Source organism: Mastigoproctus giganteus, chromosome 9 (assembly GCF_048544385.1).
Source record: "Mastigoproctus giganteus isolate SK-2022 chromosome 9, ASM4854438v1, whole genome shotgun sequence".
Classification (NCBI taxonomy): domain Eukaryota; kingdom Metazoa; phylum Arthropoda; class Arachnida; order Uropygi; family Thelyphonidae; genus Mastigoproctus; species Mastigoproctus giganteus.
In genome coordinates, this window is record NC_143583.1 from 25,143,504 (window position 1) to 25,163,280 (window position 19,777).

The 19,777-nt window shown below is 39.1% G+C and overlaps 1 protein-coding gene across 3 annotated transcripts in view; it reads left to right on the top strand.

The window, feature by feature from the left end:
- LOC150080107 (protein capicua homolog) overlaps positions 1–19,777 on the top strand; it is a 357,037-nt gene that overhangs the window by 271,747 nt on the left and 65,513 nt on the right. For all 3 annotated transcript variants that reach the window (XM_090381551.1, XM_090381553.1, XM_090381554.1), the window contains one exon: positions 11,883–12,025. In XM_090381551.1, the coding sequence (XP_090237677.1) occupies positions 11,883–12,025 (143 nt within the window). The remainder of the gene's footprint in view (positions 1–11,882; positions 12,026–19,777) is intronic.

The following is a 19,777-nucleotide window of genomic DNA, read 5'->3' on the forward strand; positions in this document are numbered from 1 at the left end:
ATCGACGCCCAAAATGCCTGTTCAAATGTCACGAACACACCTTCCATAATAGGCACGCGCCCTGTCATGTTGAAACCAAATGTTGCATCTCACATTTGCTGGAACATCGTCAAGTACTGGTAGAACTTGTTCAAGAAAAATCCGATATTTAGCAGAGTTCATGCGGAATGGTAACAGGTACGGGCTGACTAAGCAGTCACCGACCATACCTGCCCACACATTTATTGCGAAGCGATGTTGTGCCGCATGGGGAGGTGCACACCGTGTGGGCCCTCTGCTAATCTATACACTCGATGTATGTCTGCCAGCTCACAGTTCGTATATCGATGCATGCCCTTCGTGCTGCGACTAGTGCTTGAATGAGTAAACCAGAAATTTTTCCTCTCGCGAACTGATGAACAGTGCCGTGTACCGACTTACGGTGACGTTTCCGATTATGGGTTCCTATGCGATTCACATTCCTTTAGATGTTACCTACCTCCCCTAAATGTTTGTACCAATATTTTTGAGACACCCTGTGTATATATATATATATATATATAATATTAAAAAATATGTATGTTATATGATATTTATTATAATAATATAATTATAAAAAGTACATTTCATAATACAAATTATATATATATACAGTATATAATTTTGTTCTTTATATAGAGGTACTAAGTAAACATCAATTATAAATCACCACAAAATTAAAAAGATACTGTACACCTTTTTATAATGAAATAAATATATAAATTAAAAAATAATAAGTGTAAGTAACTTAAACCCAAATTACGTGGCACCCCTGGAATGTTGTTGCGGCACCCCAGTTGAAAACCACTGGATTAAGTACTCATAACAGTCATATAATATATGTTTCCAAGTTTCATCTTTTCCAGAGACTCAATCAGAATGATTCATGACCTATCAAGAAGAAGGTGGTGGGTAAATTTGAACAAAAACATTGGACCAAGATTTACCATTAATATTTACATGTCAAAGGAATTTATTTGTAATGTGACCCTTACTACCATCATTCCATCTCTCCTGTCATTGACTAACCAAGAGAGCCCAGATACAGTTCTTCCCTTCTTTGTATGCACAAGCACAATCAATTTCAATTGATAAATGCCTGTATGGTATTCTATGCCTTAAATGAAAACACATTGACTTGAAAACCAAATGTAGGTTTAGAGACAGCCATCCAGTCGCAACATGTAATACATCATTCGAAACAGTTCTGCAGGCAGCACTTAGCTTCAGTAACATTGCATGCTGTATTGCAAACAGCTTCCTGACGTCCACCTTTTTCAACCCCCAGTCTAGCCATACATGTATACTATAACTAACATTTGGCAAGAAGACACAGTCATAAAACAATTCTCCAGACTTTTCTCAATTATCCCTGCAATCATTCCAACAAATTTTTGGATCTTATTTACTATGTAAGTATTATGGAAAAAGAAGCTTAGCTGCTTATCAGTTAGGATTCCTAAGTATTTCATCGTTTTCACAGACTGGAGATGAGCTCCACCTAAAGAAGCCACCTGGTTCCTAGTCACTGACAGGTGCCCTTTCAGTAACACAGTTTTATTTTTTGCTAGACACTGTCAGTCTATGGTTTGCACCACTGAAGTTTGCCCCTGGACCAACACTATCAAGTTTGAATGTTCTTCCATTTGTGTTTGTGAATCACCTTCCACTAACAGAACCAGGTCATCGGCATAAGTTATCATCAAGACATGATTATAATTTCATTTCAGCCATTCATTGAGCACTAGGTTCCACAGAAGTGGTCCAAAGACCGAAGGCAACCTCTTACTACATTCCCTGTAATCGTCTCACAGAAAGACATGACAGTTACAAATGTGTTTGTGAAATAGTCCTTATAAAGGACTATTAAGACTTATAAAGGTTTATTCTGTTATAAACAGAACATAATTACTTTGTACATTTTGCTCGTCACATAACAAATAACACTCTTCCAATTGATTGTGTTAAACACCCCAGTGAAATCAATGAAAATGACAAAGCAAACTGGCACTGCAGGTGCTGGCTGGTGCTCTCCCACTTTACTTGAAAATAGCCAAAAGAGGCTTATACTACAGATGTAAGAAGGGCATACCCGCAGAATTTCTGGGGATAGCCCTTGGCACAGCCAACACCATCAAGGCTGTGAAAGAAAGGAATAGCCACAAAGCTCCATGAGCTATGGGGAAAACAAATTTCGGGCAGGAAACCAAAGGTCTCATTACCAAAAGGTTTCTGCCCCAGGTGGCAATGGTTAGCCCAAAGCCACCAAAGTGGTTCACCCCTGGCCTTTTCACAACAGTTATAATGACAGGTCAAGGCTCCCTAAAGGTGAAATTAACCTCCTTAGGGCTGACTGATATAATAACTACTTGTGCGAATCTAATGAATAAATATATACGTTTATATACATGGACGACCTCTGGAAACCTGGCTAAAACCAGTTGTAATCAGCCTTCTGCACTAAGCGGGGCTCTGCTGTAGTCATCTTTCCTCTTTGAGAGGATCTCGTGGGATGCATGATGATTAAAGCTGGCCCCTTTCAAAATTGGCCATGTGGTAGGCAATGGCATACCATTGCATTATCTGATGCCACAGAGACTATAACAAAACCAACTCCAAAAACTGCTGTTAAAGGAAGACCTGCAACTAGGTGGAAGGATGGGTTCAGTGAACTTTTGGGCGTGACATTTTGCGATGCCACTCATATATACAACATGATCAAAAGGGCACAAAAGGTAATATAGTTGTAACGTTGGCACTAATGATATTAAGAGTAGGAGACCAGCGGAATTACTTAACAAGTACAGGTCACTGTTGAAAAAAAGCCGTGAAGTAGGGTTGAATTTGAAAGTGTCTGCAATTCTGCCCAGACACGATAGGAGGGAGTATATGATGAGAGCCTTGTCGATCAATTCGGCCCTGGAAAGATTGTGCAAGGCTCAAGGGGTAGAATTTTTTTCAGCCTGGAATGTACTTGTTAACAGGAGAGATTGCTTCTACAGGGATGGGATACACTTAAATAGAAAGGGTGCAAGAATATTTGCTGATGCTATCGAGGCAGTGTTAGGTGGGTCGGAAAACTGCTAGCTTGGGGGGAGACAAAGACTAATGGATTAACAGTAGCCACTGGCAGAGGTGAAAGAGATTCTTGCACTGCTTCTATTGGAATGAGCAGAAGCCTGAAAAACAAGATGCAGGATATTTCAGAGACTGCTGGAAGTCATTGCGGTACAAGTAAAACATGGGTTGTGTTAGGGTAGCTAAGAATAGAAACAGGTGCATGTATACTTGCGTGTACACCAATGCTAGGAGTTTAGTAAATAAATTTGATGAATTTGAGGTATTGCTCAAAACATCAAAGGCAGATATTGTTGGGGTATCAGAGACGTGGTGTCACACAGATATAAGGAATGCAGAACTGGAATTTGGGGAGTACAATGTGTATAGAAAGGATAGACAGGACAGGAGGGGAGGAGGGGTTATGCTATTAGTTAAAAAACACATAAAATCCAAGGAAGTGAAGCCAGTCGACATTGATGGACAGGGCAGTGTCGAGCCAGTTTGGTGTGACATAAGCATAGGTAAATCAAAATTGAGAGTAGGAGTGTGCTATAGGCCTAATGACTCTGATGAGTATAATAAGATACTGTACAGGGAAAAAGAATGGGCCAGTAAATCAGAGAGTCTTATAATGGGGGATTTTAATTTCCCAGATATTGACTGGAATTTGTGGGTTGGTCACACACACTAGCAAGGCTTTTGTGGATTTATTGGATGATTGTTTTCTACACCAGCATGTTCGGGAGGCAACTAGAGGGAGTAATACTCTTGATCTGATTATCAGTAGTGATTCTTCATGCATTAGGAATCTGCAGATAAAGGAACCACTGGGTGGCAGTGATCACAGTGTGCTGAAGTGGGATTTACTCAAGGAGGTAACTACCATCAGAGGTAAAGGGAAGGGTTTTTGCTTTCGTAAAGGCGACTATGATGGTCTGAGACAGTATTTAAATTCTATACAGTGGGACCAACTGATGATGTTACCAACAGCAAATTCAAAATGGGAAGCATTCAAGGAACTAATCTTGGAAGCTACCAGGCTTTACATACCAACCAAGAAATATTGTTCAAGGTTCAGGCCTAAATGGTTGTCAGATGAACTAATGAGACATATGGCAGAGAAGAAAAATACATGGGATACATACAAATTAATGGGTGACATGGAAGCCTATGATAGATATAAGTTGGTCTGTAACCAAGTCACAAAGGAGATTAGGCAGGCAAAGGCAGATTATGAGAAATCCTTGGCAAAGGATGCAAAGAAAAACAGAAAAGAGTTCTTTACCTATTTCAACTCAAGAAGGAAAGGGATGAATCAGATTGATCCACTGGATACTTGATGGTTCAACAGTTGACGATCCAGCTCAGGTGGCTAACAATCTAAACGAGTATTTTGCATCTACATTCACACATGAGGAGTTATTCAGGAAGGGGAATGTCGTAGGTGAAGTAAACATTGGCAGTGAGCTAGATGATTTTCTAATAACTGAGAGGAAAGTGGAGGAGAAATTGTTGAGGATAAACATAAAAAAGGCACCCGGGGTGGATGGGATCTATCCAGTTATATTAAAGGAGGCAGCAAAGGAAGTGAGCAAACCCCTAGCCATAATTATGAGAGCTTCTTTGGACTCAGGGGAGGTACCCATGGACTGGAGATGTGCAAATGTAACCCCAATTCACAAAGGAGGATCAAAGGCTGACACAAGTAATTATAGACCTGTTAGTTTAACTTCAGTTCCAGGAAAATTAATGGAGGCACTGGTTAAAGAAGCACTGCAGGATCATCTGGACAAGAATTCAGTTATAGCTCAGACACAGCATGGGTTTGTTAAGGGCAGGTCTTGTCTGACCAATTTGATTGGATACTATGATGTAGTCACAAAAGAACTGGATGCAGGGAATAGCTTTGATATTATATATTTGGATCTTAGAAAGGCTTTTGATACTGTTGCGCATGGAAGACTGCTGCACAGATTGGAGAAGTGTGGCATTGGAGGCAAATTGCTGCTATGGATAAAGGGATGGTTGAGTGGCAGAAGACAGAGAGTGGTAATCAATGGACACTGCTCAACGTGGACTAAATGATATTGATGATGGTGTATCAGGCTTAATGTCCAAGTTTGCAGACGATACAAAGGTTGACAGAGTTGTTAAGGACACTACTGATACTATGCTGCTGCAACAGGATCTGGAAAGGTTGAGCAGATGGACTGAGAGGTGGCAAATGAAGTTTAACATTGACAAATGTAAAGTACTACATATGGGAAACAGTAACCCCAGATCAACGTATCAACTCTGTGGTACTACGCTGACAGTGGTAGAGAATGAAAAGGACCTGGGGGTAATTGTGCAGGCAGATATGAAGTTCTCTGAGCAGTGCAGACGAGCTGCAAGAGTAGCGCATGGTGTCTTGTCAATGATATATAGGAATTTTTCTAGCAGGGACAGGGATGTGATTATTCCCTTGTATAAGGCATTGGTCAGGCCACACCTTGAGTACTGTATACAGGTCTGGAGGCCTCATTTCAAGAAGGATGTAGAGCTGCTGGAACGAGTACAGAGAAGGGCAACAAGATTAGTGAATGGAACAAAGGGTTGCTCTTACGAAGAAAGGCTTAAATTTTGCAAATTACAGAGCCTGGAGACTAGGCATCGGCGAGGTGATCTGATAGAGGTGTATAAGGCTTTGAATGGCTTGAGCATGCTCAATGCCGATGGGATTCTTCCTCTTGCTCAGAATAATCACCTGAGAGGGCATAAATTCAAATTGAGGAAGGACGGATGTCAGATAGATGTGCGGAAATTTGCCTTTTGCCAGCGGGCAGTTGGTTTGTGGAATAGACTCCCATCGCCTGTTGTTGAAGTTGATAGCCTAAACAAGTTTAAGGCTCAGCTGGACAGGTATTTCGAACGAACGGAGGGGTGAAATGGGAGTAGTGGTTGTTTTCTTTTTTTTTTTTTTTTTTTTTTTTGGCTGATGCTGAATAAGCTTGCTTTCTTGCATCATATGCCTCTACTAATGCTAATGCTAATGCTAATGATCGATGCAGTTGAAGGAATTTGTTGGTGGCCACAACAGCTTCTCAGGAAACTGTGACTGGAAGAAGAAGAAGGGCTGACTGATGGCCCAAACTGTAACTGTGGCAAAAGTGAAGCCTGGGCACACACATTCTATATGAATGTACAATTTATGATATACCGAGAGCCCAGTTAATAGCAGAAATTGGCCCCCTACCCAGGGGACAAAAACACTTATTTATAACAGAAGAAAATAATTATAAAGCTTTCACAAGTTGCTTCACACAAAAAGTATTTGAAATGTGTAGAAACATCTAGAGATGAGCCCTACAGCCTCCACAGCAAAACAACAATCCATAGCCAAAGTGCCCATATCTCTCACCATGCCCAGATGATGACATTTTAAATTGACGGGGTAACTGTATCAGCTCCCCGACAGATACCCAAATTTGACTAAACCTGGTTGACTAGGCCTCCCAGGTTTACTCTGCTCCTAGTGGGGGACTTGGGGGCCCCACACCAAACAAATAAACATGTAGGTGAGAGAGATGTCAGGCAGAAGTAGCTTATCTGAAAAATATTAGTAAGCTGCAGCAAGGAGATGCAATGTAGAATGAAAAAAGAATGAATGAAAGGAAAGATTGAGTGAATGAGCTGGACACTGAATGATAGAGTGAAATAGGAATTGTGGTAAAAGGAATGAATGTTAGTTTTGCTGAGAGAGAGAGAGAGAGAGAGAGAGAGAGAGAGAGAGAGAGAGAGAGAGAGAGAGAGAGAGAGAGAGAGAGAGAGAGAGAGAGAGAGAGAGAGTGACCCAGCAAGGAAGCAAGAGAGTGAATGAGTGTTATGGGAATGAGTAAAGAAATGAATGAAATTGGCTGCAAGAATACATAGGTAACAGTATATTTATTAGAAATACTAACACAATCTGGACTGTATACTAACAATGACACACACACTGCATCCTCCTGGCTTGCAAGATCTGCAGCTGGACTGCACTTTAACTGAAAAGTATTAGTAAGTTGAAGTGCCCGGGGCGAGCAGTACAGTAAGAAAGAACTGAATAAATGAGACAAATCCCAGCAAAATAAATGAGAGTATGTCTGTGAGTATGACAGGGTGCAAATCACATATTGATTAATATAAGTATTTACTAACCCTTAGTCTTTAGCCAATTAATTTTAAGTTTCAGATATTTAGTATAGAAGTAGTAGTAGTAGTGGCATGTCATGCAAGAAAGCAAGTGTATGAGCTTATGCAGCATCAGCCAAAAAAAAAAATCGCACCATTCCCTCCAAATGCCTGCCCAGTTCCTCCTTAAATTTATTTAACCTATCAACTTCCACGACAGCTGGAAGTTTGTTCCAGCATTTAAAAACCAGCTGGCTAAAGGCAAATTTCTGCACATCTGTTCTACATCTGTCTTTTCTTAATTTGAATTTATGCCCCTTAGGTTCGTAATCTGAAGAAATGGAAGGATCCCATCAGAATTCAGCATGCTCAACCCATTCAGGCACCTCCATAGCCAGATGGGCAGGAGCAGCAGTGCGTATCACACGCTTCTTGATTAGACCTGGGTTTGAGCCCGTGTCCACAAGATGCGGAAAAGTCAGGGAATGACCACCACATATCCCTGGAGAAATATGGCCTTAGTTGCTAATGTTCCTAAAAACCAAATAACAAACAAACAAGCTCAACCCATTCAAGGCCTTATACACCTCAATCAGATCACCATGCAAGTGCCTAGTCTCCAGCCACTGCAATTTGCAGAACTGATTACAGACTAGCTTATATCTGCCATAGGCTTCTGGGTCGCTTGATAATTTATATGCATCCCATGCATTTTTCTTCTCATTAGTTCATTAAATAACCATTTAGGCCTAAACCTTGAACAATATTTTTTAATAGGTATGAAACTTTTAGTAGCTTCCACGATTAATTCCTTGATTGTTTCCCACTTAGAATTTACTGTTGGTAACATCGTCAGTTGATCCCACTGCACAGAATTTAAAAACTGTCTGAGACCACTTTACTCATCTTTATGGAAGCAAAAACCCTTTCCTTTACCCCTGATGGTAATTATATCTTGAAGTAAAACCCACATCAGTACACTGTGATCACTGGCACGTAGTGGTTCCTTTATCTGCAAATTCTTAATACACGAATGATCACTGCTGATAACCAGATCAAGAGTATTACCCTCTCTGGTTGCCTCTCGAACATGCTGCTGCAGAAAACAATCATCCAATAAATCCAGAAAAGTCTTACTGGTGTGTGGAGTGACCAACCCACAAGTTCCAGTCAATATCTGGGAAGTTAAAATCCCTGATTATAAGACATTCTGATTTACTAGCCCACTCTATTTCTCTGTACAATTGTTCATTATACTCATTCGAGTCATTATAACACACTCCTACTCTTATTTTTGCTTTTGCAGTGCTTATGTCACACCAAACTGACTTAACAGTGCACTGTTCATCTATATCAACTGGATGCACTTCTTTTCATTTTGTTTTTCTTAACAGCATGACACCTCCTCCCTTCCTATCCTGTCTATCCTTTCTGTACACATTATACTCCCCAAATTCCAATTCTGCATTCCTAATATCAGTGTGGCACCACATCTCTGATATCCCAACAATATCTGCCTTTGATGTCTTGACCAACCCTTCAAATTCATCAAATTTATTTACTATACTTCTAGCATTGGTATACATGCACCTATTCCTAGTTACCCTGACACATCCCATATGCCCCCCTGTTTCACGATGACTGCCATCAGTCCCTGAAACCCCCAGTACCCCTTGCTCCAGGTCACTACTTATTCTAATAGAAGTTGTGCAAGAATCACTTTCACCTCCGCCTGCGACTACTTTTACCTTTTAGTCTGCGAATCCCCCCAAACTAGCAGTTTTCCGACCTACCTAACACTCTATTTAAGTGTATCCTATCCCTGTAGGAGCAGTCTCTCCTGTTAACAAGCACCGACCACACTGAAAAAATTCTACCCCTTGAGCTTTGCACATTCCCTCCAGGGACGAATTGATTGACAAGGTTCTCGTCATGTACTCCCTTCTATCGTGTCTGGGCAGAATTGCAGACACTTTCAAATTTAACACTGACTCACGACTCTTTTGCAACATTGACCTGTACCTGTTAAGTAAATCTGCAGATCTCTTACTTTTAATGTCATTGGTGCCAATGTGTACAACAATATTGCCTTTTGTGCCCTTAAAAGATGATATGTGCTTTACAACATCATGAACTTTTGCCCTTGACAGACATACCCTGATCCTGTTCCATCTATCTTTTTACACAATATATTCCCCGTCTCCCTGACAATAGAGTCACCAACAATAACTAGTTCCTTTGGGACCAGCGCATTCTGCCTTGGAGATTGCCACTGTGTTGCCTGATGCCCAGGAGTGAGCTCTGGCATTGAGTTGGGCAGCTGAGAGCTTGACAGGCCCCTCATATTAATTTCTTTGAGGGCAGCTACCCTGCACCTCAAGCTCTCATAGACACCCAGTAGAATGCTGAGTTGATGCCTAATTTCTAGACACTCTCTGCGCCTGGCACAGACAAAGACATCCTCCTTGGCTAGATTATGTTCTGTTCCAGAGAGTTCGGCAAATATTTCACAAGTTGCACATTTTTTTAGACTGTGATGCATTGGAGAATTGCCCCCTCAGTTCTCCCCGAGTCACAGCACTCCTGCCACTTTGTGCCTGTTACTTTGCTGCTCTAGTCTGGGGCATGATATTTTAAATTAATAAGATCAGATCAATAAATTAAATTAATTAATTGTCAATACTTCGCTATCTAATAGAATCCTAAATGCATTGATGCGTATTATGCTATAGAATTAAAAGTTAGTGCTACCTAGTTACCACAATTAAAAATTTTAATTCCCTACTACTCTATACAAAAACAGTGGCTGCAAGATTCGAACGAAATAATGGTTTTATGTATATTAAGTAGTAATCTACAAAAACTCTTTATCTAAATTAAAAATAAAAATAACCAGCGTAACTATAAGACTACATATAAAGTACAATATAAAATAACAATTAGGTAAATAAAAAGGCAAACACTTATCGCTTTTTCGGAAACTGTAATTCACAGCCGTAATTTTAAACAGAGTTGGCGCTCTCTCAAGTACACTACACACCATTGCATCCCCCCCCCCCAGTATGAGAAAGAAGAAGTATGTTGGGGGTGGAGGAGTTTACAACCTAATGGCGCCTCCGTAGTCAGGTGGGCAGGAGCAGCAGTGCGTAGCACACACTTCTTGATCAGACCAAGGTTCGAGCTCGTGACCACCAAATACGGAGGATGCGGAAAGGTCAGGAAATGACCACCGCATATCCCGGAGCAATATAGTTGCTAATGCTCCTAAAAACCAAACAACAACAGCCTTAGTTGCTAATGCTCCTAAAAACCAACAACAACGTTACAACCTAATAGAAAATGTAAGAAAAAAGCACAATAATAGTCAGAGTGAATGAGGATTATGAGTAGTTAAAATTTTCCTTCCCCCCAGATGGATAATGCGCAGATGGCCATAGTGTCCCCCTGCCTCTCCAAGCAGACACCGTTGCCAGTTATCCAGTATGGTGTGGTATGCTGACACTGGCCAACAGGTCTTGTCCCTTGGTTAGTGTGGGATAGAGCACCAACACAGGTGCTCCAACATAGGGACTCTTTCCCTATGATCCTTCATTCCTACCACCTGGGTCGGTTGTTCTCTCACTTTACTTCTTTAACCAGTGACCGTATTATTTTCCCTGGAACAGAATTTAAGTTAACAGGTCTGTAATTACTCGTGACACCCTTTGATCTGCCTTTGTGAATTGAGGATATTTTTGCACATTTATAGTCGACAGGAACCTCCCCTGAATCCAAAGATGATGCTCTTATAATTATGATTCTTACCTTCTTTGCTGCCTCCCTTAATATAATTGTATAGATCCCATCCACCCTAGATTCCTTTCTTATGTTGATGTGATGTTCGACAATTTCTCTTCCACTTTCCTCTCAGTTATTACAAAATCATTTATCTCCCTGTTTGAGTTTGATAAACTTCGATGCAAAATACCTATTCAGTTTGTCAACAACCTGAGCAGGACCATCAACATTTAATCCATCAATATCAAGTGGATCAATGTGATTCAACCCATTCCTTCTTGTGGTTACATAAATAAGGAAGTCTTTGCTGCTTTTCTTGGCTTCCTTTTCCAAAGATTTCTCATAATCTGTATTACCTGATAATTCATATGCATCCCATGCACTTTTCTCTGCCATGTGTCTCATTACATTTATTTAGATCTAAGCCTTGATTCAACAGTATTTCTTAAATAGTATGAAAAGCCTAATAGCTTCAATGATTATTTCCCTGAATGCTTCCCATTTAGAATTTTTTGTCGGTGACATCGTTAGTTGGTCCTACTGTGTACAATTTAAAAACTGTCTGAGACCACTGTGGTCTCAGACAATGAAAAAGAATAAATTTTTAAAATAATGTTAAAAACTTTTTCTGAACTTTTCATGTTATTTTAAAACTTATGATTTGATGAACAAACTTTTGAAATTGTTCTCTTATGAAAATATAATTATTACCTGTTTTGGCTGTTATAGCAGAATGTTTGATAATAAAAATTTATAAATAATAGTCAGAGTGAATGAGTAAATCAGAGTGAATGAGTTACTTTGAGTAAATCTCAAACAATTCTGTCCTTTGTACAGTATAAAATGAGCCAATTTAAAAGTTTATTTTTCTTGTTCAGTAAATTCCTGTACTGTACCACAATCAGTATTGTCTCCAGAAGATTCCTCAGTTCAAGATACCGAAATGAAATTACAACGATCATGTAAAGGTAAACGTTATAAAGAAATTATGGCAGAAGGAGGTATTAAAAGTAAAAAGAAAGTAAGTTCTTTTAATTTTATCAACTTCATATTTTTACATATAGGAAAATGATCAGCTAATTTTTGCAGAGGCTTATCTACCTATCTTAGTAACTGTGATCATTGTCTTTTATTTGTTACATAAGAAATAAACATTAAACATAGAAACAGGGTAGATAACTTGAATCTGCCCTTTTATATCAATCAGCTTTTTTTTTTTTTTAATTTTATTATTATTATTTTTTTTTGATGGTGACTCCCAAACATTAATTGTAGTGGTACATAAACTGCTCAAAACCATGTGTGGATTGAAGATGAGAAGGCAGAATGCAATTGTCAATGCTGTACTTGAATTTCTGTCCTTGAATTTGGAAAAAAAAAGCATGTGAATTTACAGATACAGAAGTGCCCATGGAAATAATAATAATAATATAAAATTTTCTGTTATACTCTGGGATGACCACATGGTCAGCAGAGTTCACAAAATAGAGAGAATACAAGTAACAGTACCATATTTAGCAGTCATGGGCTTGAACCCCTGTCACTCAAAGCACATGTACTTTTGCACTCTTGTGCCTGGCCACTTGCTAACAGAAACTAAATATGTTTATATGTTATGAGAATGGGGGGGGGGAGACCACTAGACCAAGTGAGTTTGTAAGTGAGGAACCTTTAATTAATTTGGCTGCCAGCTTTTGGCCAGAATATAGGAATTTAAGAAGAAGCAATATTTGTGATATGTTTAGGCCAAAAAAGGTAAATAAGAGTTATATGCAGTGAAGATATATTATTTTCTCTAGAAATGTGAATGTTGTTCAAGATGAACATGGAAGCAGTAGACTTCTAAAAAATCCTGTAAGGACTGAGTTTTTTAGAAGAATTGAGTTTAAGTTTCCTTCTTTCCACTGGAAAGTTACTTGGAGCATTATAGGAACTTGTATTATTAATGGCAAATGATGCAAGAAAGAAAGCTTATACAGTTTCACCATCTCCTAAAAAAAAAAAAAAAAACTTCCCATTTCACTTATCCATCCCCTCAAATAAATTGTCTACTTCTTCCTTGAATTTATTCAAGCTATCCACTTCCACAATAACAGATAGAAGTTTATTACAGTATTCAACCAACCGCTGGCAAAGGACAAACTACTACACATCTCTTTTGTAACCAAACTGCCTCAGTTTGAATTTATGCCCCTTCATAAGTGTAGCCTCAGCAAGAAAAAGAATCCCATAGCATTAAGCTTGCTTAATTCATTCAAAGCCTTAGCTCAATCAGATCACCTCGCAGGTGCCTAGCCTCCAGAAGCTGCAATTTGCAGAACTGATGCCTTTTTTTAGTAAGAGCACCCCTATGTTTCCCCTCACCAATCTCATTGCCCTTCTCTGTACCCATTCCAGGAGTTCTACATCCTTCCTAAAATGAGTACTCCAGACCTGTATGCAGTACTCAAAATGTGGACTGACCATTATTGTATACAATGAGATAATCACCTTATCCCTGCTATCAAAATTTCTCTGTCATTGGCAAAACCCCATGAGCTGTCCTGGCAGCCTGTCTGCCTTGCTCAGAGAACTTCATATCTATCTACACAATTACCCTCAAATCTTTTTCTCTTTAAACTACACTCAACCAGCCCTTTATCCATAGTAGTAACTTGCCCTTAATGCCACACTGCTCCAATTGGTATAGTAGTTTTTTATGTGCAACAGTATCAAAATGTTTCTGAAATCCAAGTATACAATATAAAAATTATTTTTGCATCAAGTTCCTTGGTCACTGCATCATGGTGTCCAATCAAATTGTTTAGACATGACCATCCCTTAACAAATTCATGTTGTGACTACACTATAATTGCTTTCCAGCCCAGATTTTTTTTTTTTTTTTTGAAAACCCCAAACACAAGAGGTATTAGAACCAATAATACTTAGTACCATGCATTGGTTGGAGATTGAGAAGATAAAAGAAGGTATTTGTTGACATTAGACTTGAACACCTGTAGATTGTAAATTTTGAGAAATACGTAAAATGAGAAGGTAGATGGACCTGCATTACTTGTTTAACAAGTGACTCCATTATTTTCCCTAGAACAGACATCAGTCTAACAGGTCTGTAATTACTTGTATCACCCTTTGATCCCCCCTTTATGAATTAGGATACATTTGTACATCTCCAGTGCACAGGAACTTCCCCTGAATACAAAGATGCTCTCATAATTACATCTAAGGGTATTGATCCCAGCCACCCCAGATGCTTTTCTTAACTTCAAGAATTTCTCTTCAACTTTCCTCTCAGCTATTACAAAATCATTTTCTCCCTGCTAGAGTTTGATAAACTTCTGGCATCCCCTTCCCTAAAGAATTCCTCAGGTGTGAATGTAGATGCAAAATACCTATTCAGTTTGTCAGCAACGTGAGCAGGATCATCAACAGTTGAACCATTTATATCAAGTGGGCCAATATTATTCATCCCCTTCCTTCTAGTGTTTACATAAGGAAAGAAGTTGTTGCCATTTTTCTTTGCATCCTTTGCCAAAAGTTTCTCATATGTGCTTTAGCTTACCTGAATTCCTTTGTGACTTAATTGCAGACTAGTTTTTATCTACCATAGGCTTCTGTGTCACCTGATAATTTATATGCATCCCATACAGTTTTCTTATATATTGTAATTTTTTAATTTCAATACACTTTTGATTACTGTACTGCAAATATTTATAATTATCCTTTGCTTTTATACTACTATACATTAAACTGGCATAAAAAAACATATTTTTAAAAATATTGATTGGTATATTGTAGGTCTTGGAACAATTAGGCTATTTTTTGTTGATTATTAACTTCGATTAGCATGATTCTGCATAGTGCCCCATTTTCGCAGAACCAATTAATCGCGCTAATCGAGGGATTCCTGTATATGCATTTTCGAGTGCTTTAATTTAAAAAGTTATCATTTTGTTCTGAATAAAACCATGTAATTATTACAATGCAGAAATTAAGTGAAAAATTTTTTGTTCACCCTGTACTAATTTATAGTCCTTTTGGGCGTGTTAGTAAATGTTTTAATATTATAAATTTTCTTAGAATTTACAGACCTGCCATAACTGTCCCATTCTACACTAGAGCTCAAAAGCTAAGAAACATATACATGTAAAAATATACATGTAAAAACATGTATATTTTGAAATGCAAATAAAAAAATACAACCAAATCATTTATGAAACAAAACAATTACTGTCCAGTCCAATAAACAAATTTGCCATTTCTTTATTGGATTGGACATTATAATGCCAATCATGGAAAAAATAGATAAAAATGTTTACCTGAAACAAAAATGCTTCAACTTCCACTTCCAACTTTTCATCTTCCTCGTTTATTCATTCAACTGCCGTTTTCTGGAACAACCTTCCTTTATACGTATTTCCTGAAAATTACAGTCTACAGAAGTTCAAGTCCAATGTCAACAAATATCTTCTTTTGTCTTCTCAACCTCCAACCCAAACATGGTACTAAGTACTATAGGTTCTAATACCTCTCATGTTTGGGGCTTACATTAAAAAAAAAAAATTATCTGTTTCATTCTAATTAACTGAAGATTATCATTATTGTGAATTTCACAAAAAATGCTATTGGGATAATTCTTTGAAGTGGAGAGCAATAGGAAGTATAGAAGCAGGACAGAATCAAGCAAAGTGTAGACGGTCTCATATACCATCCCTGAAAAACCTGTATATTCATTTTATGTCCACATAAGATGATCATGATCAGCCATAACTGTGTGGCATCATAGAGAGTTAACACAGCAACCTTCTGTGGAGCTTGCTGGATCTATAATTGGGCTGATATCGAGGCTTCATGAGAGGAGCCTTCATATACAATGATTAGCTGTCTGCATTCACTTGATCCACCTCCATGCACAAAAGAGCCCATTTGAATTGGTGCTAGGAGAATCTGGCTCAAGGAACAGTAGCCGATAGTGCTGCTCTTCACTGATCAGTTGAAGTAGTCTTCAGTAAGAGGAAACATTGGAACTATTTGGAAAAAATGGAACCACATTCTATTCCACTACTGTGGATCTATAATTGGGCTGATATCGAGGCTTCATGAGAGGAGCCTTCATATACAATGATTAGCTGTCTGCATTCACTTGATCCACCTCCATGCACAAAAGAGCCCATTTGAATTGGTGCTAGGAGAATCTGGCTCAAGGAACAGTAGCCGATAGTGCTGCTCTTCACTGATCAGTTGAAGTAGTCTTCAGTAAGAGGAAACATGGGAACTATTTGGAAAAAATGGAACCACATTCTATTCCACTACTGTCATAGAAAGAAACATATTTGAAGGTAGTGGTTTAATGCTGTGGATTGTATCTTTGTCATTGGTCATACAGACCTTCATGTTTACTGCATGGAACTTTTATGGTTCTTCTTAATCCTTATGTTGCCTTTTTGCAAGAGCAGTTGGTCCAGATTTTTATTTAATGGATGATAATGTGATAACAGAATAGTACTACTACTATTCTATTACATTATCATCCATTAAAACCTATTATGATACTACTGCATGAGATAGTAATAGAATAGTATTTGCCTTATAGTGCAAGGAAGCCACAGGCCTTTGCTGTCCTGCCAAAAAAAAAAAAGTAGATAAGAAAATACAAATTATATGCTTCCCTCCTTACGCAGGTAACCATCCAGTTGATCTCTGAATTTATTCAAACTATCAGCTTCAATTAAATGCAAGGGAAACTTGTTCCAATAAGTGCGTCCTTCAGAATGTCATATCTATCTAAATGTCCCTGGATTGCACTCTTAATCATTGCCTCTAGGATTTTTCCTACCCCTGAAGTCAGACTAACCAGTCTGTAGTTACCAACTTCACTCTTAGAACCACTTTTATGTATTGCTGATACATTGGCACTTCTCTAATCCAAAGGAATATCTCCAAAGATGCCCTCATAATTAGCTTCAGTGGTTCAGTACATTCCCTTGCGCTCTTCCTCAAAACTACAGGGTAAATGCCATCAACTCTGGGAACCTTACTTGCCTTTATTCTCAAAGGTTTTTCTAATAAACAGTCATCTGTAATTACAGCATCACTAATTTCATATGGCTCAGCCTCACTGGCATAGCCTCTTCTCAGCATGAAGGGTCTTTCGTCAGTAAAATCTGATGTAAAGTACCTAGTCAATTCATCCACAGCATCAGCTAAGTTATCTAAGACTTTCCCACACCCATTGCACAAGGGCCGAGCTTTCTTCTTCATTGTATTCATATACATAAAAAATTCCTTGTCCCCATTCTTTGCTCTCTTAGCCAATGCATTCTCATATGCAGCCTTGGCCTCCCTGACCTTATTTGTGGTATACTATTACAATGAACTTGTACCTGTTGTAGGCTTCAGTACTTTTCATTGCATTGTAACTGTCCCATGCTATCTTTTTCTGCTCTATTTGACCAGCCAGCTCCACGGTCATCCATTTCAGAATCCTTCTCCTGCAATAATTTCTTAAAGGTATGTATGTGTTCATGGCTTCTGTGATTTTTGCTTTAAAAGTATTCCATAATTCAAATGTATTTGCCATCCCTCAGCAATCCATCCAATTCACAGATGCCATATTGCACCTTAAACTGTCCAAGTCCCCTCTTCTGAAGTTAAAACCCATGCCTTTACATTTATCTACTGCAACACCTTTCTTCATCTTCCAACTGACCATTGCATGATCACTTCCTGACAATGGTTGCTGTACTTTAAGCCCTGTAGTGTCATCTGATTCATTAGTAATGATGAGGTCCACAATATTCTCACACCTTGTACTTTGTCTAACATGCTGGTACAAATAATAATCATCTAGTTTATTTAAAAAAGTTTTTCCCCATGGTGAGTTTCCCTCTCACTTATTCCAATCAGTTTTGGACAGATTAAAGTCACCCATAATAAGACATTCACACTTGCTTGCCCATTCCATGTGCATGTAAAGACACTCTCATCACTAAGACCCCTCTCAGGCCTAAATCCAGTAAAACGTGCCTGGTGCTCCACTGGTGAAGGGCAGGGACAAAGAGTACCGTTCATATGTACCCTAGCAGAAATTCACTGAGCTTGCGTTAGTTCTTTCAGCAGACAGAGATGTAGCAATGCATGGACAGTAGGGGCACCTGATCTACAGGAGCATCGTGAGTGTTAGGTGGCACTACTTATTTATTTAGGGGCCCAAATGTATTGCATTACCTCCCAGTACCATAATAACCTCACTACTCCCTCGTCCATCAGCAGAATTGAAGTTGATACTTCCAGCATTAATTAATAGTTTTTTTTTTTTTTTTTAATTTTAATTAATGTCTTAATATGAAAAGTTCACATCAATCCTGTACTGCTACCCATTGAGATTGTGTTATGATTTGTTTACGTGGCTATCAGTGTGCCATTTTTGTCTACTCACAAACTCACTTGCATTACACTAATTTCATATTGAAATTTGTTCAATCTTTTTGCATTATTGTGACATTAAAATAAATATCTCACTAATGTTTTGTTATTGTTAAGAGTTTTGATATACAGTAAAACTAGTTATAGCATCGTTGAGGGGATGTAATAATAAAATTTTATTATTATATACATGGTGTCTCAAAAATATTGGTACAAACGTTTAGGGGAGGTAGGTAACATCTAAAGGAATGTGAATCGCATAGGAACCCATAACCGGAAACGTCACGGGAAAGTAGTAGCAGAGGCACAAGAAGCAGAAATGACACAAGACAGTAATTAGTGGTAAACATTTATTTGACATAATATTAACAATGGAGTACGAGATGGATGCATTTCATGATGTTACAACAGATGCTCGAAGGTTCCACCATGAGACCGCAATGCATGCGTGACACTGACGCAGCATGGATTGGCGGACACGGTCGAACACACCTGGAGGTTCTTTGACAGTAGCAGTGCAGATGAGTCTTGCCACTAGATCCATTTCTGTCTCTACAGGTGATTCATACACAATAGATTTGAGGGCCCCCACAAAAGAAATCAAGGCTCGATAAATCAGGTGAGTGGGGGGGCCAGGCAACGGGTCCACCACAGCCAATCCATCGACGCCCAAAACGCCTGGTCAAATGGTCACGAACACACCTTCCATAATGGGCAGGTGCCCCGTCATGTTGAAACCAAATGATGCGTCTCACATTTGCTGGAACATCGTCAAGTAACCCTGGTAGAACTTATTCAAGAAAGATCCAATATTTAGCGGAGTCCATGAGGGATGGTAACAGGTATGGGCCAACTAAGCAGTCACCGACCATACCTGCCCACACATTTATTGCAAAGCGATGTTGTGCCACATGGGGGCGCACACCGTGTGGGTTGTCATGAGCCCACACATGAGCATTGTGCTGATTGAATAAGCCTTCCCAAGTGAAATAAGCCTCATCCGTGAACAAAACATAGGCTGGAAAATTCAAGTCTTGAACACTTTCTTAGAGAAACCACTGCGCAAAAACCACACATGCAGGATGATCTTGGGGGAGCAGTAACTGAACCCTTTGGAGATGAAAGGGGTGTAAGGAATCGTCGTGCCAGGCATGCTATACACTGCAGTGAGACACTCCTAAGGCAGAGGCAACAGCACGTGTGCTGGTAGTAGGATTATTCTGGACGGCATTCAACACACTTTCTTCCATGGCGGGAGTTCGCATCGAACGTGGTCTGCCCGTACTACTCCTGTTACCTCTAAATGACCCATAATCACACAAATTTTGATGCACATGTGCAAACAAACGGT